The 27,399-nt window shown below is 38.6% G+C and overlaps 1 protein-coding gene across 1 annotated transcript in view; it reads right to left on the bottom strand.

The window, feature by feature from the left end:
- ALAS2 (5'-aminolevulinate synthase 2) overlaps nucleotides 1-27,399 on the bottom strand; it is a 46,673-nt gene that overhangs the window by 8,350 nt on the left and 10,924 nt on the right. Inside the window, exons 4-6 of the mRNA XM_045290643.1 lie at nucleotides 5,102-5,324; nucleotides 4,029-4,213; nucleotides 1,154-1,333 (exon numbers count right to left, since the gene is read on the bottom strand). Of these exons, the coding sequence (XP_045146578.1) occupies nucleotides 1,154-1,333; nucleotides 4,029-4,213; nucleotides 5,102-5,324 (588 nt within the window). The remainder of the gene's footprint in view (nucleotides 1-1,153; nucleotides 1,334-4,028; nucleotides 4,214-5,101; nucleotides 5,325-27,399) is intronic.

Genomic DNA, 27,399 nt, shown 5'->3' on the forward strand with positions numbered 1-27,399 from the left:
GGTAGGATTTCAAGGCTGTCTGATTGAAAAACCTGTTTAGATTATAATACTTAGTACTAGTCATTAAAAAAGAGTCCCAAGCAACACAGGGAATCCAGGACAGATGATCCCTTCAGGACCAGTGCTGAGAGTGGCGATACTGGGAGGGTGGAGGAAGGGTGGTGTAGAAAGGGGGAACTGATTACAAGGATCTACATATAACCTCCTCCATGGGGGATGGATAACAGAAAAGTGGGTGAAGGGAGACGTTGGACAGTGTAAGATATGACAAAATAATAATTTGTAAATTATCAAGGGTTCATGAGGGAGGGGGGAGCAGGAAGGGAGGGGAAAAATGAGGAGCTGATACCAAGGGCTCAAGCAGAAAGCAAATGTTTTGAGAATGTTGATGGCAACAAATGTACAAATGTGCTTGACACAATGGATGGATATATGGATTATGATAAGAGTTGTACAAGCCCCCAATAAAATGATTTTTTAAAAAGAGTTACAAGCAATGGTTTCTTAAATTTTCCATTGCAGTGACCAAGAATTGGTCTGACTACTCTATATATAATTTCTAATGAAGGTAGTGTAATATCAGGGTCTTGGAATCATAGATCATGATGTTTACTTTGGCACCAATTTTCTGATCTACCCAAGACAATTTTATGCTGCCTCTGAACATTAGTTCATTTATCTGTAAGATGGGTGTAATAGTCAAGTCTCTATTTATTAACTGTGTGATCTTGGTCAAGTTACTTCGGTTATTTGTGCTTCAGTTTTCTCATGTGAAAGAGGTAAATATTAATACTTCATTGAATTATGAAGGTTAAATAAATTAATAGATGGAAAACACCAGGAAATTAGTTTGGCACACAATAAAAAAACAAACAAAAAACCCAAACTTACTGACATTGAATCAATTCTGACTCACAGCGATCCTACAGGACAGAGTAGAATGGTCCCTGTGAGTTTCTGAAGCAGTAAATCTTCAGAGGAGCAGAAAGCTTCATCTTTTCCCGCAAAGAAACTTGTGGTTTCAAACTGCTGATCTTGTGGTTAATAGTACAACCTGTTTGCCCTCTAAATATTAGCTGTTATTATTATCATATTATCACTATAGGTTTTGTCAGAGCAATACTAGCAAACATACACTCACACATTTACATACCATCCATGGAGTGAACAGTCTCAAAGGCCACAATTTTGGGTGTCCCTGGGTTGGAATTTTTTATAAGTTTCTCCAGGTGGCCAGGATCATTGTGCCGGAAGACGAATTTGGTTGCACCACTGTTGCGGATACCTTGGATCATGGAAGCATGATTGCCTGCATCTGAGTATATGATGCACCCTGAGGAACCAGATGCATAACACTTAAGCTTCTGTCAAAGTATTTGTATCTAATCATTGAATTGGAAGGGCAGTTAGCCAACCCTCTTTTGTCTTTGAAGTTGTTTTGCTTCTTCTTTTTCTGAAAACCTTCATGATACCTTTCCCTCACCTGAAAAATCTCTTCTGCCCTGAAATTCTAATCCCAACATCGTTCCATCAAGTCATATCTAACTCTAATCTGGTCTCTGTTTTCACTGCCATCAAGTCAATGCTGACTCATCATGACCTCCTGTTGGTTTCTGAGATTGTAAATGTTTACATGAATAGAAAGTCCTCTCCTTTTCCCATGGAGCTGCTGGTGGTTTCAAACTGTCAACCATGTAGATTACAGCTCAATGCATAAGCACTTTTCCACCAGGCCCCCTGTTTTAGGATGGAATAAAGTTTGATTTCCCAGTAAGCTCTGGGGCTTCCTGAGAACAGGGCTCATATTCCTTCTGATATACAAAATTAGCTCTTGAAAAGGGATTTATCCCAGAGAATTCTTGTTAACTTTAACTGATGCTAAAGTCTTTCTGGCCTAGATAAAATCCAAACTCTTCCAGGTAACATCTCTCTGTTTATAGCTAAAAGATTAGATACCTATTATGTTTTAATAGCTTGAACCATTAGCTTATGGCATGTCAACACAGGAAGGCCCATTATGGAATCCAAACCCTTTAGTGTAAGGGGGCAGGGTTAGGCAAGGTCCAAAGAAGGGTAATACTTTCTTTAGGATCTAAGGAATGCAGCACTTTTTACTGAGAAATAATATGAATGTAGTGTGTGGGGTGGAGGGAGATGAAGAATTGATGGGGAGAGTTGACTCCTAACTTCTCAAATAATGCACTGAAACTAAGCAACTGTGACCTTTCCTAGGATTAAATAATCACTTTCGCCTCCAAAAATAAGGCACTACTTTCTGCAGGATCTGCCTTGCAGGAAAATTATACTGGAATTTTTTTTTTAAGAGCAAAAACTACTTTAAAAAATACTTTCTGTTCTTAGCACTCAGTGTAAGACTGAATAAACAAGAGATGCTAGGAAAATATTTCTTGAACTAATGGATAAATAAACAAATAACTGAATTATAATTGAGTAAATCGATGCATTAATAAATATGCGCCTGAATGAAACCATGAAAAGGAGGGTGTTAAAAGATGAGACTGAAGATGTAGGAAGAGACTAGAATATTTAGGTATTTAAAAACCATGATAAGATGTTTTGATTTGGTTCAAAGTTTAATGGTGACCCATTAAAGGATTTTGAACATGGAAGAAAAAGAGGCATATTATGCACTTTGAAACATCATTCTGACTGCCATGAGAAACAGATTGTAGGAGAAAAGCAAAGGTGAATTCAAGAAAATAATGGTGGTCTAGCTAGGGTGGTGGCATTGGAAAGGGAAAGAAGTTAAATTCTAATGATTGAGGATGAGTTTGAAAGGGAAAAAAAAAGCTGTTCGGTTTAATTGGAGATTATGAGATGTGTTGGGAAAAGTTCCTGAAAAGTAATGAGGTATTTACAATGTGATGAAGAATCAGCACAAATTGAGGGATTAGATAGCAAATATAGAGGCACTTCTTAAATAGTTTGCCTATTTCAAGAAGAAAAATATTAGGGCAGGAGCTAGAGAGTGATAAGAGTTTGAGACTTATAAAAAAGATGCAAGAGGTTTGAACATTTTTAAAAGCGGAGTCAGTAGAAAAGAAGAAGCTGAAAATAAAGGAAAGGGAGAGGAAACAGAAGATCAGATTTCCAGAGGAGTTTTCAATGAATGGAGAGAAAAAGGACACCCTTCCACTTAGACAATAGGGGAGGAAAAAGGAGAGGGTAGGTAGGGATGCTCATGATTTTGTAGTTATTTTGTAGAAAAGAATTGAAAACATTTCTGCCTGGGATTGTCTTTCAGTGAAGTAGGAGGTGAGATTTTATGGGAGCGCTAAGGAAAATGAGAATCTGGCAAAGATTGCCAGACAACTTAGAGGGATCATGATTTTTGTGTGATTTCTCAGCAATTATGGGGGCCCTGGATAAACATAGACAAGGTGGAGGGTTTATTAATCTAAGGTTGGGTCTATGATGGAAGGATGATAGGTCTATGAATTGACAGCACTATTGACTAGAGAATGGGAGCCAAAAAGATGGAATTCCATTTTCAGGTGAATGGAATGGCTTTAGGTAGAAGGTGAGATGCTTCTTCTGTTAAAAAAGAGTTTAATTAAGGGAAGGCAGATGACGAATCAGATCAGTTTGTATATGGTGGTAATAAGTAAAACGATTTCTTCTCTGCTTGCTTCTATTTTATTTGTACAGCAGGGGGTGAACTTATAAAATTTATAGGAATGAAGGAAGAGATAGTCAAAGATTTGAAAAGAGATTTTTAAAAGCTTCTTTGGAGAAAAAAGGATTGTTAAGAGCCCAGATGGATTAAGGAAGTGATGAATTTATGGTGTTATTGTTCTATGAGATTGAATGATACTCCCCAGTAGTGTTCCTCAGCCTAGGTATAGAAAGAAGATATAGTCACCCAGTGTTGAAGGTGTGTAATGTGGGTAGGAAGGAAAAACAATGGGAGAAAGTGAACTCACAAGAAAGGAAAGAAGTGAATGTAGTGAAGCCAGATGCTACAGTGAAGATACCAGTTCTGAGCCAAGCTTAATTCTGGGTCTTACCTGGAAGGATTTTGGCCAGGGTGAAGAGAGTAGAATCATTGGCCACAAAGCAGGAGGAGAAGAGCAGAGCTGAATCCTTTTGGTGCAGCTCAGCGAGCTCCTGCTCGAGCTCCACATGAAACTTACTGGTGCCTGAGATGTTGCGGGTGCCACCAGCTCCAACTCCATGACGCTTCAGAGTATTCCTTACCAGAAGAAAACAGAAGGGAAGAAAGGTAAAGAAACGTCCAGGTACTGAGGAACTGGGTAGTTTTTCCTCTCCCAGTGAGAGTCAGTGTTAACTTCCAACCAACCAACTCACTGTGCTCAAGTCTATGCAGACTCATAGCGACCCTATAGGACCCTATAAGGTATAACTGTCCCTGTGGGTTTCTGAGACTGTCACTCTTCACAGGAGTAGAAAGCCTCATTTTTCTCTCAAACTGTTGACTTAGTGATGCTATATAAGCTGTGTTCTATGTGACAAAATGGGAGAAGATGTTGGGAAAAGTAGGGATGTCTACACCTTCCTTCTCAGGGCAGAGGCATGCAGGGATGGAGATAGAAGCTATATTTAATAGCATGAAAAATCTTCTAGAGGAGTTCACACTCCATCACTGGCAAGATATTTCCTATACAGATTAAGAGTACATGGAAAGTGGAACTTGGTCTCTCATCCTTCACTTTAGAATTGGATATTTATGTGTTTGGTAAATATGGCATGTTGACTGAATTACTCATTTCCATTGAGTCAATTCTGACTCATACCAACCCTATAGGACAGGGTAGAACTTTCCTTGTGGGTTTCAGAGACTGTAACTCTTTTTGTGAATATAAAGCCTTATCTTTCTCCTGCAGAGTGGCTGGTGGTTTTAAACTGCTAACTTTGTGGGTAGCAGCCCAATGTATACCCACTACACTACCAGGGATCTTTTTTATTGATTTAGGGATTTGAGATGCTGTAAGTCATTCAGCAAGAGAGGTGATGAGTAGAAGTGGTTACCATCACCAATTCTGCCTTGCTTTTATATGTGTGACTTTGGTTCCTCTCTGGGTGTGTCTCCACAGATCATGACCCATACCCTACAACTCACTGTGTAGCCTGCAAGACACGAGGGTGCCTGCTCATGCCCAGGTAGTCATTACTGCACCAGACAGACACATCCTTTGAGGACATAGATGCCTCAGAGAAATGTTGGGCAAGGGGGTATGAATCGGCCCAGCGGTTCACAGTCTTGAATACACGGTAGGTGTGATCCTCTTTCTTCTCCATGATCTTGTTCCTGAAAAATTGATTGTAACCAAAGAAGTGGTTTCCTGCAGGAGTAGAGATGGGGATAAAAAGAATTTATTTTAAATCTCTTCCTGGTTAGCTTACATCTTATCCATGCTGTTAATGTGAAGTTATTTAATTCTTTTTCATTTATTTATTCACAGAGCCATTGAATTACTGGACCACATCCTTCAATCAACCAACTTTACGTACTCATTCATTCAGTAATGCTTCTATATTTCACTTGGGCTTCCTACCATTGACATGACCTCATTCATCCCTCTTCCCAATATAAATATGGCAACGTCCTTACTGAAAACAATTACTTCCAGAAAGGGCAGTGAGAGATCCAGGCTCTAGCTTTCACTTTGCCATTTCCTTCCTACTTGAGTGACCTTGAGTAAGTCATGGATTCTCTCTCTTTCTCAAACAAATGTATGGCATACAACAATAGGGGTGTTTGGCTTCTAAACAAAAGTGTGGTGATTCAAGTCCACACAGAGAAGCCTATAAAGAAAAGCCTGACAATCTACTTCTAGAAATTCATCCATTGAAAACCCATATAGCACATTTCTCCCCTGACACCCATGGAGTTGCCATGTATAAATATACATGAGTTGATACAAGAGAAGTAAAGGTGATAATGGAAGATGATATTTAGTTATAGTAAACATCATAATAACATATACTAGTAATGATAATAAAATTGACATATTGTGTTAGGTGCTATCAAATTTGTTCCAACTCATAATGACCCTGGTTATAACAGAAACACTGCTCAATCCCTGATATCCTCATGTATGTTGTGACTCTTGAGCCAATCATTGTAGCCATTGTATCAACCTATCTCATTGAATATCTTTCTCTTTTTTATTGCCTATTTTACTAAGCATGATGGCCTTATCAAAAACCTGGTACCTCCTGATGACATACCACAATACATGAGATGGAGTCACCATCCTCACTTCTAAGGAACATTCTGGTTGTACTTCTCCCAAAAAAAGGTTTGTTTGCTTTTCTAGCAGTCCATGTTGTATTTAATATTTTTTGCCAGCATCATAATTCAAAGACATCAACTTGTCTTTTATCATCCTTATTCACGGTAAGTTTTCACATGTATATGAGGTAACTGAAAATAGCTAATTAATTATATTCTCATAGTCAATATAAAATGACTGAATATTCTGTGTCAGGCAATATCTTAAGAAATCTACAGGTGTTATTCATTTATTCCTCACAATAACCTTATGTAATAAGTTATGTTAATATCTCCATTTTCAAGATGAAAAAACTGAGGCATATAGTGGTTAAATAATACTACCAAAGTCATGCAGCAAGTAAATAGCCAGAAAATAAGTAACTCATAGCCCAATTCTGTAACTTATATGACTATAAAATGAGACAACCCTATCTGGGGGATAAATTAAAATAATGTATGAAATAATAATAAATGGAAATAATATATAAGGGCTTTTTATACATATGACAGAAATCATGACTGTTGCAGATAGTGATTTATATGGCTGATGGTATTATAAATTGGCAGCATCTTTATTTTGGTGACATTTGGAAATATACACAATCTTTAAAATGCATACCTACAAGAGTCTTTAAAATGCATAACTACAGAAATGTTTTTCATTGGATTTGATAGAGAAATTATTATTATCCAGAATTTATTCTTAAAAATCTTTGAAAAATTACTATGAAAATATTTCAATTTGGTAGAAAAAAATGGGCAAGTATTATGAACATATAATTCAACAAATGTAGAAAAATGGTTAATTGAGGAAAATCAAATTTGGAGAAATAATTTTCACCAGTCATATTGATAAAGATTTGAAAGTTTAATAATACCAAGTGTTAGAGAAGGTGTGAGACTATGGAAACTGTGATAACTAGTAAAGCCACTTCAGAGAGATAAGTATCAGTCTGAATTAAGATTTTACTAATATTTTAAAATATTTTATTAATTTAGAGAAATACTTGCCTCTACACTAATAAGTGCATTCAAGGAAGATTGTTGCACAATTTTAATAATAGAAAGAAGAAATAAAAAAGCCAATAGAAAGTAATGAATCTCTTTTATATCCATACTATATAATATTATAAATAATTTAAAAATGAAATAGATATACATTATTTGCATTAACAAAGGAAGATCTCCAAGGCATACTGATGAATGAAGAAAAAAATCACAGAATAATAAGTATAGTAAAATATCAGTACACTAAAATAAAGCATAAATAGGTAATGCCATAATTTTATTTGGGTATATTTATATGTATGTAACACCAAAGAAAAATTTCTAGAATAACAAAATTCAAAAAGATAAAAATGGAGTTGGAAGTGGTAGTGAAAGAAAGAATTAGATTGTTTTGGAATTTCATAATTTTTAAGACCTTTTTGAATTATTTTGCAAGTAGAAATGAACTTTTAAAGAAACACACACAAATGACATACTATTTTTAATCCAGGAATTTCACTGAAAGAACGTATCCAAACAAAAGATATTTTTAAATGATAAAAGTGCATGTACTATAGATATTCATCACAAACTTGGGAGTAACCACCTAAATGATTAAATGATTAAATGTGCCTATACTACAGAATACATTTCAACCACGAAAACTTATTATGCAGTTTTATGTTGATGGACAAAAAGTGGTGCCCATGTCATATTGTAAAGCAAGCATAACAGTATACTAAGCTCCATCCTTTCATATTTATAATAGAAATATGCATCGGAGGCAAAGAGTATTGTGAATGTCTGTGTGTGTTGTTGTTAGATGCAATCGACTCAGTTCTAACTCAAATATACCCTATGTACAACTGAGTAAAACAAGTGCACTTTTGAGTCCAATGTTGTAGCCACTGTGTCAATACATCTGGTTGTTGGAACTTCCTCTTTTATTACCCCTCTACTGTACCAAGCATGATGTCCTTCTTCAGGGATTGGCCTGCCCTAAGATGTCCAAAGTATATGAGATGACATTTCCTCATCCTTACCTCTAAGAAGCATTCTGGCTATACTTCTTCTAAGACAGATTTGTTTATTCTTTTGGCAGTCTGTGACTTTCAATATTCTTCGCCATCACTGTAATTCAAATGAACTCAATTTTCTTTTGTCTTACTTATTCAGAGTCCAACTTTCATATGCATATGGGGCGATTGAAAATACCTGAGGATGATATTCCTGCTCAGAGCAGCCAATGCACAGAGAGGACCATAAGGCCAGGCCCACTACGAGACAAGATGTCTCTCACTGACCCATAGTGCTAGAGAAGACACCATTGGAGACACAGTGTGGGAATTGCACCCACTCTGACCCCACCAGACTGAGGCAAAACACTAAGGAAATGCAACAGAACAGCAAGGGGAACAGAGGAAAGAAACCCCCAGGGAATACCAAAAATAGATTTTGGGGCCAGGGCATGGTACCTCATAAGACTAGACTGGAAAACACCCTTAAATGTCGACAAATAGACCTTGAACTATTTACAGGCTTTTCTTTTCTTTTTGTCATTGGTTTCTGTTGTTGTTGATTTGTTTTGTTTTTTGCTTTGTTTTGATCTGTCTTGGTTTTTGTGCATATTACTATCTCTGCAGGTCTATCTACATAAGATAGGTGAGATAAACAATCTGGAGGAGAAAACAACAGAACCAATGGCTCCAGGGGGATTTGGGAGAAGGTGAGGCAGGGGAAAGGAAGTAGGTGTTAACAAACCCAGGGACAAAGGAACAACAGGTGATCCAAAATCGATGGTAAGGAGGGTATAGGAGGCCTGGTAGGGCTTGATCAAAGGCAATGTAACCGAGAGGAATTACTGAAACCCAAATGAAGGCCAAACATGATAGTGGGACAAGAGGAAAGTAAAAAGAAATAGAGGAAAGAACTGGGAGGCAAAGGGCATTTATAAAGGTCTAAATACAGTCATGTACATATTACATGTACATATATTTATATATGATGGTGGGGAAATAGATCTTTGGGCATATCTATATATGTTTAATATTAAGGTAGCAGATGGACATTGGGGTTCTACTCAAGTACTCCCTCAATGCAAGAACATGTTGTTCTATTAAACTGGAATTCCATGATGTTCACCTTCCCGACATGATCGCTGAAGATAAAGCGGGTGCATAAGCAAATGTGGTGAAGAAAGCTGATGGTGTTAAGCTATCAAAAGATATAGCATCTGGGGTCTTAAAGGCTTGAATATAAGCAAGCGGCCATCTAGTTGAGAAGCAACAAAGCTCACATGGAAGAAGCACACCAGCCTCTGTGAACATGAGACATTGGTAGGATTAGGTATCAGGCATCAAAAATCATATTGTGAATGAGGGGGAATGCGGAGTGGAGACCTAAAGCCCATCTGTAGGCAATTGGACATCCCCTTACAGAAAGGTTGTGGGGAGAAGATGAGTCAGTCAGGCTGCATTATAGCACCTTTCCTCTAGTTCTTTAAGGCTCCCCACTATCATGATCCCAATTCTACCTTACAAATCCAGCTAGACCAGAGGATGTACACAGGTACAGATAAGAGCTTGAAACACAGGGAATCCAGGACAGATAAAACCCTCCGGACCAATATTGAGAGTAGTGATACCAAGAGGGCAAGGAAAAGGTGGGGGTAGAAAGGGAGAACTGATCGCAATGATCTGCATATAACCCCCTCCCTGGGGGACTGACAACAGAAAAGTGGGTAAAGGGAGACACCGGTCAGTGTAAGACATGAAAAAATTAATAACTTATAAATTTTCAAGGGTTCATGAGGGAGGGAGGGTGGAGAAAGGAGGGGGAAAATGAGAAACTGATACCAAGGGCTCAAGTAGAAAGGCAATGTTTTGTGAATGATGATGGCATCAAATGTACAAATGTGCTTGACACATGAATGGATGGATGGATTGTGCTAAGAGCTGTATGAGCCCACAATAAAATGCTTTAAAAAAGAAAGAAAAGACTGTGGCCTGGGGCAAAACACTAAGGGCATGCGACAGAGCAGCAAGGGGAGCAAAGCAATGAAATCCCCGGGGAATACCAAAAATAGACTTTGGGGACAGAGTGTGGCACCCCATCAGACTTGACTGGAAAACACTCCTAAAGGTCAAAAGCAGTCCTGGGGGACACGGGAGAAGGGGAGGTGGGAGAAAGGGGGGGGATGATCAACCAACCCAGGGGCTTGGGAACAAGTGCACTAAAATCAATGGAGAGAAGGGAGTACGATGCCTAGTGGGGCTTAATCAAGAGAAATGTAACAGCAAGGAATTACTAAACCTGAATGGACGCCAAACATGTTTGTGGGACAAGAGGAAAATAAAAGGAAATAGAGGAAAGAACTAGGAGGCAAAGGGCATTTATAGAGGTCTAAATACAGGCATGTACATATGTAAATATATTTTTATATAATGATAGGGAAATAGATCTATGTACTTATATCTATATGTTAAGAATTAAGGTAGCAGATGGACATTGGGCCTCGACACAAGTATTCCCTCAACACAAGAACACTTTGTTCTATTAAACTGGAATTCCATGATGCTCACCTTCCTGACAGGATTGCTGAAGACAAAATGGGTGCATAAATAAATGTGGTGAAAAAAGCTGATGATTCCCACCTATCAAAAGATAGCATCTGGGGTCTTAAAGGCTTGATGATAAACAAGTGACCATCTAGCTTAGAAGCAACAAAGTCCACATGGAAGAAGCACACCAGCCTATGTGATCATGAGGTGTTGATGGGATCAGTTATCAAGCATCTAAGACTCAGAACAAAATAAGACCAATGTGAATGGAGCGGGGGCATGGAGTGGAGAGCCAAAGCCCACCTGTAGACAATTGGACATCCCCTTACAGAAGGGTCACAAGGAATAGATGAACCAGTCAGGGTGTAGTATAGCACCTATGAAACATACAACTTTCCTCTACTTCTTTAATGCTTCCTCCCCCTGCCCACTATCATGACCTGAATTCTACCTTACAAATTGGATTAGACCAGAACATGTACACCGCTACATATAAGAGCCTGAAACACAGGGAATCCAGGATAGATAAACCCCTCAGGGCCAACAATGAGAATAGAGATACCAGGAGGTTAAGGGGACGGTGGGTGGAGAAAGGGATTCATTCAAAAGCATCAACATATAACCATCTCTCAGGGGGATGAACAAGAGAAAAGTGGGTGAACTGTGACCGAGGACAATGTAAGATATGAAAATGATCATCTATAACCTATCAAGGGTTTATGAGGGAGGGGGGGCAATGGAGGAGGGGGAAATGAGAAGCTGATATCAAGGGCTCACGTAGAAAGAATATGCTTTGAAAATGATGATGGTAACGTGTACAAATGTGCTTGACACAATGGAGGGATGTATGGATTGTGATAAGAGATGTTAGACCCCCAAGAAAAATATTTAATAATATAAAAGAAAACACAATGGTTTGAGTTAGGCACACCATAGTCCTTAGAGTAACGCCCTTGCTTTTCACACTTTAAAAAGGTCTTCTGCAGTGGATTACCCAATGCATTGCTTTGGTTGATCTCTTGACTGCTGCTCCAATTAACTTTGATTGTGGATCCAAGCAAATTGAAATCCTTGACCACTTCAATCTTTTCTCCATTTATCATGATGTTACCTATTGGTCCATTTGTGAGGATTTGGGTTTTCTTCACAATGAGCTGTAATCCATACTGGAAGCCGCAGTCCTTGATCTTCATCAATAAGTGCTTCAAGTCCTCTTCACTTTGAGCAAGCAAGATTGTGTCATCTGTATAGTCATGGTTCTTAATAAGCCATCCTCCAAACCTGATACCACATTCTTCTTTATATAATGCAACTTCTCTGATTATTTGCTCAGCATAGAGATTTAATAAGCATGACCAAGAGAAAGCAACTTTGACGCACATCTTTCCTGATTTAAGCCATCCAGTATCCCCTTGTTTGTTCACACAAATGCCTCTTGATCTATGTACAGGTTCTGCATGAGCACAATGAAGTGTTATAGAATTCCAATTCTTCTCCAGACTGTCCATAGTTTGTTAGGATCCATACAGTCAAATGTCCTTGCATAATCCAAAAAACACAAGTAAACATCTTTCTGATATTCTCTGCTTTGTATCAAGAGCCATCTGGATCTGACATCAGCAATGAGGTCCCTTATTACATACACATCCTCTTCTGAATCCAACCTGAACCTCTGACATCTCACTGCAGCTGTTGTTGGATGATATGCAAAATTTTACTTTCATGTGATATAATTATATTACTCTATGGTTTGAGCATTTTGTTGGGGCACCTTTCTTTGGAATGGGTACAAAGATAAATATCTTCCAGTCAGTTGGACAAGTAACTATCTTTCAAATTTTCTGACAGAGATGAGTGTGTACTTCCAGGACTTCATTAGGTTGAAAAACTTCTGTTGGTGTCCCATCAATTCTTAGAGCCTTGTTTTTGTTTTTGGCTAATGCTTTGTGTGCAGCTTGAACTCCTTCCCTCAATCTTGTTCATATGCTACCTCTTAAAATGGTTGAATGTTGATTAGTTCTTTATGATACAGTGGCTCTGTATTCTTTTTCATCTTCTATTTTTTGATGCCTCCTACTTCATTGAATATTTTTCCCATAGAATCTTTCAATGTTTCAACTCAAGGCTTGATTTTTTTTCTTGAGTTCTTTCCGTTTATAATACGTTGAGTGTGTTCTTCCTCTTTTTTTCTTTTCTAACTCTAGGTCAGAGGTTCTCAACCTTCCTAACACTGCGACCCTTTAATACAGTTCCTCATGTTGTGGTGACACCCCAGCCATAAAATTATTTTTGTTGCTACTTCATAACTGTAACTTTGCTACTGTTATTAATTGGGCGACCCCTGTGAAAGGGTCATTCAACCCACCAAATGGGTCGCAAACCACAGGTTGAGAAGCGCTGCTCCAGGTCTTTGCACATTTCATTATAATATTTATCTTTGCCTTCTCGAGCTGCCCTTTGAAATTTTCTATTCATCTCTTTGATTTCATCATTTCTTCCATTTGCCTTAGGTGCTCTATGATTAAGAGCAAATTTCAGAGTGTCTTCTGATATCCAAACTGCTCTTTTCTTTCTTTCTTCTCTTTTTAGTGACCTTTTGCTTTCTTCATGAGTGATGTTCTTGTCATTCCAGAGCTCATCAGGTGTTCTTACTAGTATTCAAAGTGTAAATCTGTTCTTGATATATGTTTGAAATTCAGATGGAATAGACTCAAGGTAACATATTGGCTCTTGGGGACTTGTTTTAATTTTGATTGAGATACTCACACATGAGCAATTGATGGTCAATTCCACAGTCAACCCCTGGCCTAGTTTTAGCTGCTGATATTGAGCTTCTCCAACTTTTACAATGAAAGACACTATAATTTGAAACATGGCCCAGCTATAACAGTTACCTTGAGCAAAGAAAGAACTCCAAGATTTGCATCAATATATAGACCCATTCATGGCAAGAGAATGAGCTGAAGTTAAGGGAATTTTTTTTCCTTCATCCTCTTGTGGCTGTTTCCTCTTGGGAAGAAGCTGACTCATTCATTGGCCTACATTCCATGGCAACCAAAGGAAGCAATTTTAAGGCTGGGACTTTGACAAGCAGCAATTTGCTAAGGATTTGAGATTTAGTGATTTAGAGCCTTTTTTCTCTTCCCTTTTTTTCTCTCTTTATATTACGGGGTGGGGCAAGTTGGATGGGGTGTGTGTGTGAGGATGCTTGTTAGATTCTGTTATTTTTGTATGTGTGTTTGTGTTATTTTTTCTCTTTATTTTGTTTGTCATCCATCTCTTCTTGGAATAGGGTGTTGTCAGATGTCCTAGCCACCTCTGAAATTTTCTATCTCTGAACCCTCAACAATGACAAGTGGGAAGGGATAATTATCAACCCCAATATCAAATGATCAAAAACAGAAACAAGCATAAAAACAACACTGCACTTAGAAACAGCATGAAATCTCAGTAAATATGAAAAAAAAAACCAAAACAAGATAAAGTGCCACAAGAAAGTGGTTAAAGCACAGACCCAGGGGATTTTTCTGACATAAAACAAAACAAAAACAACCATTGAAACTACCCTTGAGGGAGTTGAGAAGAATTATATTCAGCTGTTTCCAGTGGGTGGAGGGGGGAAAATCTGAGCTTTACAGGAAAAACAAAAGAAAAGATAAAAGTGAGGAAATACTACAAGAGCAATCTGACAAAACAAACGAAAAAATTTAGAAATAATTCAAAAATCCTAATAGCAATCCAGAAGATAAACACTAAGATATTAGAACTAAGCAACAAAGCCCACATGGAAGAAGCACACGAGCCTGTGTGATCACGAGGTGCTGAAAGTATCAGTTATCAAGCATCCAAAAATAAATGTCATATCACTGTGTGTTCACTTTCCCGATACGATTGCTGAAGACAAATGGGTGCATAAGCAAATGTGGTGAAGAAAGCTGATGGTGCCTAACTGTCAAAAGATATATCGTCTGGGGTCTTAAAGACTTGAAGGTAAACAAGTGGCCATCTAGTTCAGAAGCAACAAAGCCCACATGGAAGAAGCACACTAGCCTGTGTGATCACGAGGTTTCGAAGTGATCAGGTATTAGGCATCAAAGAACAAAAAAATCAAATCATGTGAATGAGGGGGAGTACAGATTGGGTACCCAAGGCCCATCTGTAGGCAACTGGGCACTCCCTTACGGAAGGGTCATGGAGAGGAGACAACCCAGTCAGGGTGCAGTGCAGCAACACTGAAACATACAACTTTCCTCTAGTTTCTAAATGCTTCCTCCCCACCCACTCTCATAATCCCAATGCTACGTTATAAATCTGGCTATACCAGAGGATGTACACTAGTACAGATAGGAACTGGAAACACAAGGAATCCAGGACAGACGGTCCCTTCAGGACCAGTGCTGAGAGTGGCGATACTGGGAGGGTGGAAGGAGGATGGGGTGGAAAGGGGTAATCGATTACAAGGATCTACATAGAACCTCCTCCCTGGGAGATGAATAACAGAAAAGGGGGTGAAGGGAGATGTGGAACAGTGTATGAAAAAAAATAATAATTTATAAATTATCAACGGTTCATGAGGGAGGGTTAGTGGGAGGGAGGGGAAAAATTAGGAGCTGATACCAAGAGCTCAAGTACAAAGCAAATGTTTTGAGAATGATGATGGCAACAAATATGCTTGACACAATGTATGGATATTTGGATTGTGATACGAGTTTTACAAGCCCCCTATAAAATGATTAAAACAAACAAACATACAAAAAGATATTAGAACTAGATAATGCTTTGAAACAGCAAAGCGGTAAAATTGAAATCGAAGACAATATCTCAAGAGCAAGCTATACAAAAAACAATCATGAAAAGAAAAAAAGATCTGAAGACAACATAAGAAATTTTTGACACACTCAAAGGGAATCACTTATATTACATAAACATTTCATAACAAGGAGAAGGAAAAATTTTAAAACATCAAAATTATAACAATAATAATACTGAATAGATATGGATTAAATACCAAAATTCAAGAGGTAGAGACAACAGACTGGGTAAGAAACCAGGTCACATTAATATTCAGCTTACAAGAAGCATACCTTAGACACAAAACCAAAGCAGAATAAAAATCAAAAGATGGAGAAATATATCAAGCTAATGATCGATTTTCAAAAAGAAAGGGGTAGCAATATCAATTTTTAGTGGAATATATTTTGACGTAAAAGTTATCATGAAATACAAAGAAGAGCATTATATAACTCTTAAAATCACAAAAAAACAAGATTAAACCATAATAAATATCTATTTACGCAATGAATGACCCTCAAAATGCATTAATCAAACTTTTGTAGAGTTGAAGAGACAAGTAGACAGTACTACAAATACACACACCCAACAAGGAAGCAGATGGACTTTGGGCCTCTACTTAAATCTTACCTCAGTACAAAAACAGCTTGTTCTAATAATGTGGCAATATATGATACTCACATTCCCGACACGATCGCTGAAGACAAAATGGGTGCATAAGCAAATGTGGTGATGTTGTAAAGAAAGCTGATGATCCTTGGCTATTCAAAGATATAGCATCAGGAGTCTTAAAGGCTTGAAGTTAAACAAGTGGGCATCTAGAAGGGAAGCAACAATGCACACATGGAAGAAGCATACCAGTCTGTGTGATCATGAGGTGTCTAAGGGAATAGGTATCAGAAGTGCAAAAACTAGCAATTAACTTGACTGGAAGGAGCATAGACAAAGTGGAAACCCCAAACCCACCTTTAAGATAATTGGACAGAACCACAGAAGGGGCCTCTGAAAGGGATGATATATCCAGGGTTCAAAATAGCACTGATGAAACACCTAACTATGCTCTAGTATCTTTAATGTTTCAGCCCCTTACTGTTAGACCTGTGTATGCTTACTTGTATAATTAAGTTCGTTCGATGCATGAAATCCAAGATCGATAAACCATTCAGAAAATAGTAATGGGAGAAAGGATTCCCTGAAGGCATGGGAAGTGAGGGAAAGGATCAGGAGGAAGGGGGAACCTATAGCAATAATGACTGTATAACCCCACTAAGGGCGGGGAGAATAACAGAATTGTAGGTGAACAGAAACATTGGATGGGGTAGGATAAGACAACAATAATAATATATAATAATAAGGGTTCCTTGGGGATAGGGTGGGGGAAGGAGGTGATAAAAGGAAGCTGATATCAAAGAGTTCAAGAATAAAGATAATGTTTTGAAAATGATGGTGGCAACAAATGTACAAATGTGCTTGACACAATGTATGTATTTATGTATGGATTGTGATAAGAGTTGTACGAGCCCCCAATAGAATGATGGTGACAGCAATTGTACAATTATGATTGATCTAATTAAACTACGGCTTGTTATAATACCCAATTGTTATGTAAGAACTCCCAATAAAATTATTTTAAAAACAAAGGAATTAACCAATAAATAGATTAAATATAGAATAAAAAGTTCTTCAAGTGAAAAAAAAAATCTACTGGGAAAGTAAAGAAATCAGGAGGGCAATTTAAAACTCTTCAAAACAAATGAGGATGAAAATACAACTTCCTAAAAGTTTAAAATGTTTTAGGACACAGCAACTGCAGTACTCAGAAAACAATTTATATCAGTAAGTTCACACATCAAAAAAGAAGAAACAAAACCAATACCTTAAGCCCAAATCTACAATAATTAGAACAATAGCAGCAAAACTAACCCTTAACAGCTAGAAGAAAAGATTAGAGCAGAAATATTTGAATCACAAAACAAAAGAACAGTAGAAAAAATGAATAAGACAAGAAGTTGGTTCTTTGAAAGAATTAGAAAACTGATAAACTACTGGCAAGCTTAACAAAGGAAAAAGAGAACATGCAAATATCACAAATAATAAACAAAATGGTGACATCACACAAAACCAACCAAAATAAAAAAGATAATCATATAATATTATGAGAAACTATACCTCAACCAATTCAGAAACCTAGAATAAATGGACAAATCTAGAAACAGAAACAAATCTTTCTCATAAATACAGTGAAAATACTCCTAAGAGGCAAGGATGACTAGACTTTGTCTCATATACTTTGGACATGTTATCAGGAGAGACCAGTCCCTGAAGAAGGATATCATGTTTGGTAAAGTGGAGGGACATTGAACAAAGAGAAATGTATGATCTCAAACATAAAAACAATTGTGAGGATGGCGTAGGACTGGGTGGTGCTTCATTCTGTTGTACTTAGAGTTGCTATAAATCAAACTAACTCAACAACACCTAACAACAACTGGTAATATAGCACTGTAAGGCTTAGCTATAAGACATCAAAAGTAAATTAAATCCATGTTGGCAAAGAAAAAGTAAAATGCTTTCTGTTTGCACATGATGATTCTATATCGAGAAAATCCCAAAATTTAAGTATGAGAATTGATTAAAATAAATGAGAAATTTGGCCATGGGACAGACTACAAAATCACCATACAAAAATCAATCAGATTCCTGATAACTAAGAAAGATAACTCTGAGAAAAAAATTTAGAAGAAAGTACCATTTACAATAACCACCCCAAAGGTGAAATACTTGGAAATAAACCTAAGCAGAGAAAGAAACGATGTTACAAAGAAAACTACAAAATATTACGAAAAGAAACTGAAAGAGAACTACATAAGTGGAAGAATATACCATGTTCATGGATATTGTTGTTTTTGTTAGGTGCAGTCTAGTGGGTTCTAACTCATAGAGATCCTGTGTAAATCAGAATAAATACTAGACAGTCCTGCAACTTTCTCATAATTGTTCTTATATTTGAGCCTATTGTTGCAGCCACTGTGTCAATCCATCTTGTAGAGGTTCTTCCTCATTTTTTTTGCTGTTCCTCTACTTCACCAAGCATGATGTTGTTTTCTTATAATATATTTAAAATATGCGAGACAAATCTTACCATTCTTGGGCATTCTGACTGTACTTTTTCTGAGGCAGATTGTTTTTATTTTGGCAGTCCAAGTTACTTTCTATAGTATTTACAAGTACCATGATTCAAATGCATTGATCCTTATTCTATGTCCAACTTTCAAATGAATATGAGACCATTTAAAATACCATGGTTTGAGTCAGACACACTTTATTCTTCAAAGTAACCTCCTTGCTTTTCAACACTTTAAAGAGGTCTTCTGCAGTTGATTTACCCTGTGCAATGTAATGTTTGATCTCTTTACTGTTGCTTCCATGTTCATGGATAGGAAAACTTAAAATTATAAAAAATATGAATATTAACTAAAGCCATATATATTTTGTGCAATTACTACCCAAATCCCAGCACAATTTTTCAGAGAAATTAAAAACTAACCGCCTATTTTATATGCAAAGAAAAGAATTCCAGGACAAGCAAAGCACTCCTAAAAACAAAGGACAAAGTAGGAAGCCTCTTGTTTTCTGATTTTAAAATCTATTACATAAGGGAGCTGGAAGATGTAATGGATTTTAAAAGCTATTACATAAGGGAAGCAGTTAGATTTACCCACCTGGAGCTCCTGCTGCCAGACCAGAAAATTGGGACATCAGGTGAAGGAAACTGGGAGGCGGAGTCCTAATATTAGAATCAGAGTACTAGGGTCTGTCCTGAACCTCGCTTTTTAAAATTTTCACTGACAAAGTAAACCAAGAACACACTGAAACGCTCTAGGTTCGTTGGGCTGGGCTCCTGGGCTCCAGATAGAGCAGCTACCAATGCAGCGAGTAGCGATTTCCCCAGGATGAGGTCCAAAAGGGGTCATAATCCCAGACTCGACAAGAACCTCTGAAAACTAGAATTAGAGCTCCCCATGCTGTTATCTGCCTTGCACCCATACCCTGGGGGACAGGGTCAGCATGCCTAACCATAGATTGGAGCAATTGAAGACATCAGGAAATTTGCCTGAGTCAGATAACGGCATGGGGCAGAGCATAAGGAGGTAGGCATAGCCAGGGGGAGTAAATTCAGTTCCAGTTGGCCGAAAAGAAAACAACTCTGATAAGCAAGATCTCCTCCTCTGGGGATCAGCGTGACAGCCCCGAAATCAGGGAAACCCATAAGCCCAATATTAAAAAGAGAAAAAATATTTTCTGAGTAATAACTGCAAATTCCAGGTTCATTATTTAAGTCCAAGACAAACTGGCAGAATGAGTCTTTTAACACACATTATCATAATAAGGGAGACAATGCTAAGGAATGCCAGAAGTTAGCTACAGAGCCCAGAGGATTTCAACATAAAGATCCACTGGAGAGAGCCTCAGTTTCAGAGTAGTTCATTGAACACATACCTAGAGCCAGGGGGCAATTTAATTTAATTCATTTCCAGCTAACCAGGGGGGGCGGGGAACAAAAAACTCTGAGCTGTTGGGGCATCAGTGGTGTTGGCATAAGCTGGGGCAACTCTGCAAGCTGAACTGGGAGCACTACCATCTGCCCTCAGTAATGATCCTACACGCAGCTGTGGAGGTCCTGCCTGTCTTCCATGTGGCTGGGGTTTCCCCTGCCTGTCCTGGGGCTCTACACATGGCTGAGGGAACTTTCCCCGAACCCTGCTGCAGTGTTGCATATAGCACAAGGCAGCTATACCAGTAATCTCCAGCGTTCAACATTGCTGCAGGAACTGCTGCCTGGCCTCCGCTGTGATCTTGCCTTCAAGGGCAATTCTGCCCAGCATCTGTGGGACCCTACACCAAGTGGGCACATTACCCTGCTACCTTGAGGCAGGGTTGGAACTCCTCTAGCCCCACCGTCAGGTGATCAGGTCTCAGCTATCCCCTTACTATTCTTTTTATTCTCTCTACCTTCTATCTTTCCCACTGCAGTTGATCTCAGTGGGCCCAGTTTTGTTTTGTTTCTCTTTTTCTTTCTTTTCCCTCTTCTCTCCCTCTCTTTCCTTTCACATGCCACTGGTGGCTTCTGGGCCACTACCCTCTGCCTAGGGCAACTCTACCCAAACAGCAGGGGAAACTCCAGCCTGCTCTCTGTGAGAGCACTGTATATCACAAAAGGCAGCTGCGACAGCCCGCTACAGCACTCCACGTTGCTGAGGAAACCCCCATGTGGCCAGTGATCTTGATGAATAGGGAAATTCTACCCAGACCTTACACCAAAAGGGCACACAAACCTGCAATCTTGGTGCAGGTTTTAAATCCCTCCAGTTCCACGTTCAGACAATGAGGGATCAGCTATCCCTTACTCTTTATTTTTAATTTTTATTTCTTTACTCTTTATTTTTTTCTTTTCTCTTTTTCCACCAGTCAGTCTTAGTGAGCACAGTTGTGTTTTTCCCTTCTTTCTCTTTCTTTTCATTTTCTTTCTTTCTTCTCTCTCTTTTATTCTTCTTTTTATCTTGTGTTCTGTTTCACTCCTCTCCCTCTCTTACCTTCCACCTGCCACTGCTGGATTCCAGCTCACTACCCTCTGCCTAGGACAACACCACCCACCTAGCAGGGAGACCTCTAGCCTGCCTCATGTGGCAGTGCTCCACACCATATGAGGTAGTGCTACACAAGGCACAGCATGGGCTCAGCTAACCCTTTTTTATTTTTTTCTTCTTCTTTGATCCTCCTCAATCAGCATTCAGAAGATTTTTTTTCTGTGGCGGTTCAATGTCTGCTTTTTTTCTATGTATGTAATTGTTTTTGTTGTTATTTTTTCTTTGCTTTTTGCGTGTCTCTATGTTAATTTGTTTTTTATTTTTGCTCTTGTCTTTGTTTTCTCCTTTTTCATCTCTTCTCCCTCACTTTTCTTCCACAAGTAACTACCAGCCTGCCCACCACTCCCCTCTCCCTAGGGAAACTCTGTCGGACCAGTTGGAGGAGCTCCTGTCCAAAAATGTGGGCGTCACACACAGCTGGGGAAATCAGGCCCACCCTCCACTACATCCCAAGTGGTGGGGGGATTTCACCTTCAAACAGCTGGGGGAACTCCAAACTACAACTTAAGTCCATACAAGTGACTGGGGGGCTCCTACCCACTCTTTGTTGTGATCCATGCTGCTGTGGGAACATCTTCCCAACCTCCACGGTGATCTCTCTGACTAGGGAAATTCCGCCTGCCACCCATGGTGCTCTACACCAAGGAAGGTACACCCATACACCCTCTGTGGCACTCAAGTTGCAGGGGGAAACACCACACGTTATCTGAGGCGCTCCAAGCCCCATGAGACATACTAGTATGGCTTAGTGGAAGGTCATCCAGTGAAACACCATCATTGTGGGCCCACAATCACCTGATCAGCATACCATGAGAGGAAATTCCAACTCACATTCCAAGTAATAGAATATTGGTTGTCTAGGGTAGGAGTGAAGTCACAGGAAGATTCAGCAGCAGTCTAAATCCCCCAATACAGCTACCTGCAGGTAGTTCAAAGAAGCACTCATACGAGTCCCCAGAAAGAGAGCCCAGTGCTCTTTGACTGGTAGATGGCACCGGGCTCCTCAAAAATAACACGTAAAGAGCAAAATCCTCAATGAAAAAATCAGGAGAAACAGAAGACAATGCCAGAACTCATTAAAACAATTACATACATAGAAAAAAAGCAGACATTGAACCGCCACAGAAAAAAAATCTTCTGAATGCTGATTGAAGTCATAGAGGATATGAGGGCAGCAATACATTAAGGGGTTGAAATGATAGAGGAGATAAAGGCAACAGAACAAAAGGAAATACAAGACCTAAGGGAAGAAACAAAATCCAGTAGCAAATTAACAGACTTTGCAAACAGAATTGGGGAGGCAGAGAATTACACCAGTGACCTAGAGGATAATGGGGCAGACTTCAATGAATGGGAAAAGCAGTCAAATAAGACAATCAGAGAAGTTAAAGAAAACATGAGAGCCATGTCTGATGGTATGAAGAATAATGTTAGAAAGATAGGACTACTGGAACAAGACACAACAAAGAAGTCTATCGTGAAAATATAGAGAGAGACACACCACTTAGAGGAAAAATTCCCCTGGTTAATAAATGGAAATCAGAAAACCATTCCGGAGGCCAAAAGAACAGCAGCTAGATGGAAACACAAGAAGTCACCAAGACACATATTAGTTAAATTGTCCAATGATGAGGAAAAGGAGAAAATCATAAGATCAGCTGGGAAAAAACAAATAGACACTTATAAAAGTACCAAAATAAGAATATGTTGAGACCTATCAGCAGACACGATGAAGAAGAGGAGGGAGTAGAATAACATATTCCAAAAATTGAAGGAAAATAAAGCAAACCCCAGAATACTATATCCTGCCAAATTATCTATTAAGACAGATGAAGAAGAAAGAATCTTCCCAGATAAATGAAAACTCAAAGAATATGTAAAAAGAAACCCAGCCCTACAAAAGATCCTTTCCGACCCAATATGGGCAGAAGAACAGCACTCGCCAAGCATAAATAACATACTGCCACATAAAACAACCCCACCCAGAGGACGGCAGAGAGAAAACAGCCCCCAAGATAGAATTAGCTCAATAGTGGAAAGAAGGCAAGAATTAACCAACAACACACACATCACAAACCATGAGTTAGGTAGGTAGGAAAACACCCAACACAAATGGTACAAGATGACGTCAGAGTCCACAGATGGATGTAATAACTGAATATCAATGGACTGAGCTGAGGCATTAAAAGGCAGAGGCTAACAGACTAGCTTAGAAAACGTAACCCATTGATCGCCTGCCAACAGGAGACAAGTCTCAAGCTTACAGACGAAAACAGGTGGAGAATTAAAGGCTGGAGAAAAATTTACCATGAAAATGGCAATTCAAAAAAAGGCAGAGGTAGCAATCTTCACCTCTGACAAAATTAATCTCAAGAAACAAGCCGTAACAAGAGACAAAGAGGCACTATATAATGCTCAAGGGAACAGTAGACCAAGAACCAATGAGCTTAATAAATATGTATGTGCCCAACGAGAGATACGCCAAATTCATAAATCACTCCAAAAGATGAAAAAAGAAATTACAGGATCAACAATTATAGTAGGTGCCTTTAATACACCACTTTTTGAGAAAGACAGATCACAGGGGAAAATACTTAACAAGGAGGGTACAGATCTAAACAGCACCATTGGATGACGTGTCCTGATAATATTTTCAGAGCGTTCCACCCCAATGCAAAAACTTTCACATTCTTTTCAGTCCCACATGGCACATACTCAAAGATAGACCAAATGCTGGGACACAAGTCAACCCTGAGTAAATTCAAGCACATAGAGATTATACAGACTACTATTTCCAACCTCTATGCCACAAGGCTGGAAATAAACAAAAGGACAATGAAAACGAGGGCAAACAATTTGAGGATCAATAACTCTCTATTGCAAAAGAAGTGAGTATCAGCTCAAATCAAAGATGAAATCAGGAATTTCTAGAAACCAATTAGAATGAATATACGATGTACCAAAACCTTTGGGACACAGCAAAGGCATTTAGCAGAGGAAGACTGATAGCAATACAAGCACATGTGAAAAAGGAAGAGAGACTTATGGTTATGTTGCCACAAAACTTACACCATATACAGCAGAGTCAACAGGACAATCCTACTAATAGCAAAAAGAAAGAAAGAATAAAAATCAGAGCTGAGATACAGGAGAGGTAAAAGAAGAAAACAATGGGAAAAATTAATGCAACTAAAATTTGGTTCTTTGAAAGGATTAACAGAATTGATAGACCACTGGCAAGCCTAACCAAAGAAAGGAAGGAACAAACTTCAATAGAAAGGATGAAGGGTGAAACAGCGTACATTATAAAGGACCCTAATGAAATCAAAAGGATAATTACACAGTATTATGAAGGCCTGTACTCTAAAAAATTCAATAACTTGTAAGACATGGAAAAATACTTGGAAAAACAATCCTTCCCTAGACTATCCCACATGGACATGAAGAACTCAACAGATCCATAGCAACAGAAGGAATAGACAAGGTTATCAAAAGACTACCAACAGAAAAATCCCGTAGGCCAGATGGCTTCACAGGAGAATTCTACCAAGCATTCAGGGAAGAATTGACACCAAAACTACACAAACTTTTCCAGAACATAGAAAAATATGGAAAACTGCCAAACTCTTTCTATGAAGCCAGTATAACTCTGATACCTAAAGTGGGCAAGGAAACCACAAGAATTGAACATTACAGACCAATATCCCTAATGAACATCGATGCAAAAACCCTTAACAAAATACTAGTCAATGGAATTAAAAAGCATATAAAACAAAAAATTCACCATGATGAATGGGGAGTCATACCAGGGATTCAGGGATGGTTCAACATACCAAGACTAGTATTATTTGCCACACTGGCATGAGAAATTATAAGAAAGACATGATAATATCAATACGTGTGGGAAAAACATTTGACTACATCCAACACCCATTCATGTTTAAGAAATTCAAGAAGATAGGAATGGAAGGAAATTTTCTCAATATTCTACAAGCTATATATGAAAAACTAAACGCCAACATGGTAATAAATGGAGAAAAGCCAAAAACAATTCCACTGAAAAAGGGGACCAGACAAGGATGCCCCATACACCCGCTTATATTTAACATGGTACTGGAGGTCCCAGACAACAACATAAGACAAAGAAAAGACATCAAAGGTATTAATCTGGAGAAGGAAGAGGTGAAACTGTCGTTATTCACAGAGAATATAATTTTAAGTATCAAAAATCCCCAAAACTCCACAAGTGGAGTATTAGAAGCAATAGAGGAATATGGCAGAGTGGCAGGATACAAGATCAGTAAACACAAGCCTATCAGACTGTTATATACATCGGACAAGACCACAGAAGAGGGGATCCAAAAGGTAGTACCCTTCACAATGCTTAAGCACAAACTGAAATATCTAGGGGTATACCTGACATAAAAGAACGGACGTGTACAAGGAAAACTACAGAACACTATTAAAAGAAACCAAGAGTGACCTCAACTAATGGAAGTATATCCCAGGCTCATGGATTGGGAGACTCGTTATAGTAAAGATGTCAGTTCTGCCCAAGGCAATATGTACGTTTAATGTTATACAGATACAAATACTATCATCCTTCTTCAAAGAATTGGAAAAACTGATTATCAACTTCATATGGAGAGGGAAAAAGCCCAGAATTAGCAGAGAACTCAAGAAGAAGGACAAAATGGGAAGGCTTGCTCTACCTGACTTTAGCATATATTATACAGCCACAGTGGTCAAAACAGTGTGGTACTGGTATAACAACCGATATTCAGACCAGTGGAAAAGACCTGAAAACCCAGAAATAAAACCATCAGCATACAGAGAAGTTATTTTTGATAAGGGCCCAAAAATATCAAATGGGAAGCAGATGCCCTTTCAATAATTGGCATTGGAAAAATGGATATCTACCTGCAGAAAAATGAAGCAAGAACCTTACCTCACTCCATGCACAAGAATAAATTCAAGGTGGATCACACACCTTGAAGTAAAACCCTAAACTATCAGGGCCATGAATGAGGGAATTAGGATGAACCTGAGAAATGTAGCACAAGGAATAAATAGGCTATCAGAAGTAGGGAAGAATACAAATACAGAGAAGTCACAAAGTCATAGTGGGATATTTTGAAGATAAAACATCTGTAAACATGGAAAGAACTCACCAAGAGAGCCCTCAGACTGGAAAAACATCTTTAGCAATGACTCATCAGGCAAAGACCTTATTACTAAAATCTACAAGACTTTTCAAGCTTTCAATAAGAAAAAACTAACTGCCTACTAAGGAGGTGGGCAAAGGGCCTGAACAGAAGTTTCACAGGGGCAGAAATCCGAATGACTAATAAATATATGAGAAAATTTTCCTGATCATTAGCCATAAGAGAAATGCAAATTAAAACAACTATGAGATACCACCTAACACCCTCAAAGATAACCCCCAATTCAAAAAATCAGAAAGTAACAAATTTTGGAGGGACTGCGGTGAGATAGGAACTCTGTTCCATTGCTGTTGGACCTGTCGGTATGTCCAGCCATTATGGAAATCAATTAGATGATATCTAAAACAGATGGAAATTGACCTACCAAATGACCCAGAAATCCCCCTACTGGGCATATATCAAGAAGAGGCAAGAAAAAAAATCAGGGCCAGATATCTGTGCTCCAATATTCATCGCGGCCCAGTTCACAGTTCCAAGGAGTTGGAAACAACCCAAATTTCCATCAACAGACAAATCAACAGATGGATCACGAAACAGTGGTACTTACATACAAGGGAGTGCTATGTATCCCCCAAAATCAGCGATGAACAATTGAAGCACATTACCAAATGGGAAGAACTGGAGGAAATCATGCGAAATGACGTAAGCCAAGCACAAAAGAACAAGGACAACACGAGTCCACTGAGGTAAGCTTTAAAAAAAACAAAAACAAGGAACTAGGGAAAATCTACTATGTATATACATCCCTGGAGTGATGTCCAGCAACTATGGCTGGGGCAAAATCAAAGCCAGGGATATATACGGCAGCTCACTAATAAGAGAATGAAAGAAAGGGGAAAAAAGTCATGGGTTGGGGGGGAGCACGGCACTAACCCACTCAAGGGGAGTGCATTGTTTATTTATCCACAGGAGAGGGTGATAGAAACAAG

This window comes from Echinops telfairi, unplaced genomic scaffold (assembly GCF_000313985.2).
Source record: "Echinops telfairi isolate 266 unplaced genomic scaffold, ASM31398v2 ScPeMD7_45;HRSCAF=164, whole genome shotgun sequence".
In the NCBI taxonomy this organism is placed as follows: Eukaryota; Metazoa; Chordata; class Mammalia; order Afrosoricida; family Tenrecidae; genus Echinops; species Echinops telfairi.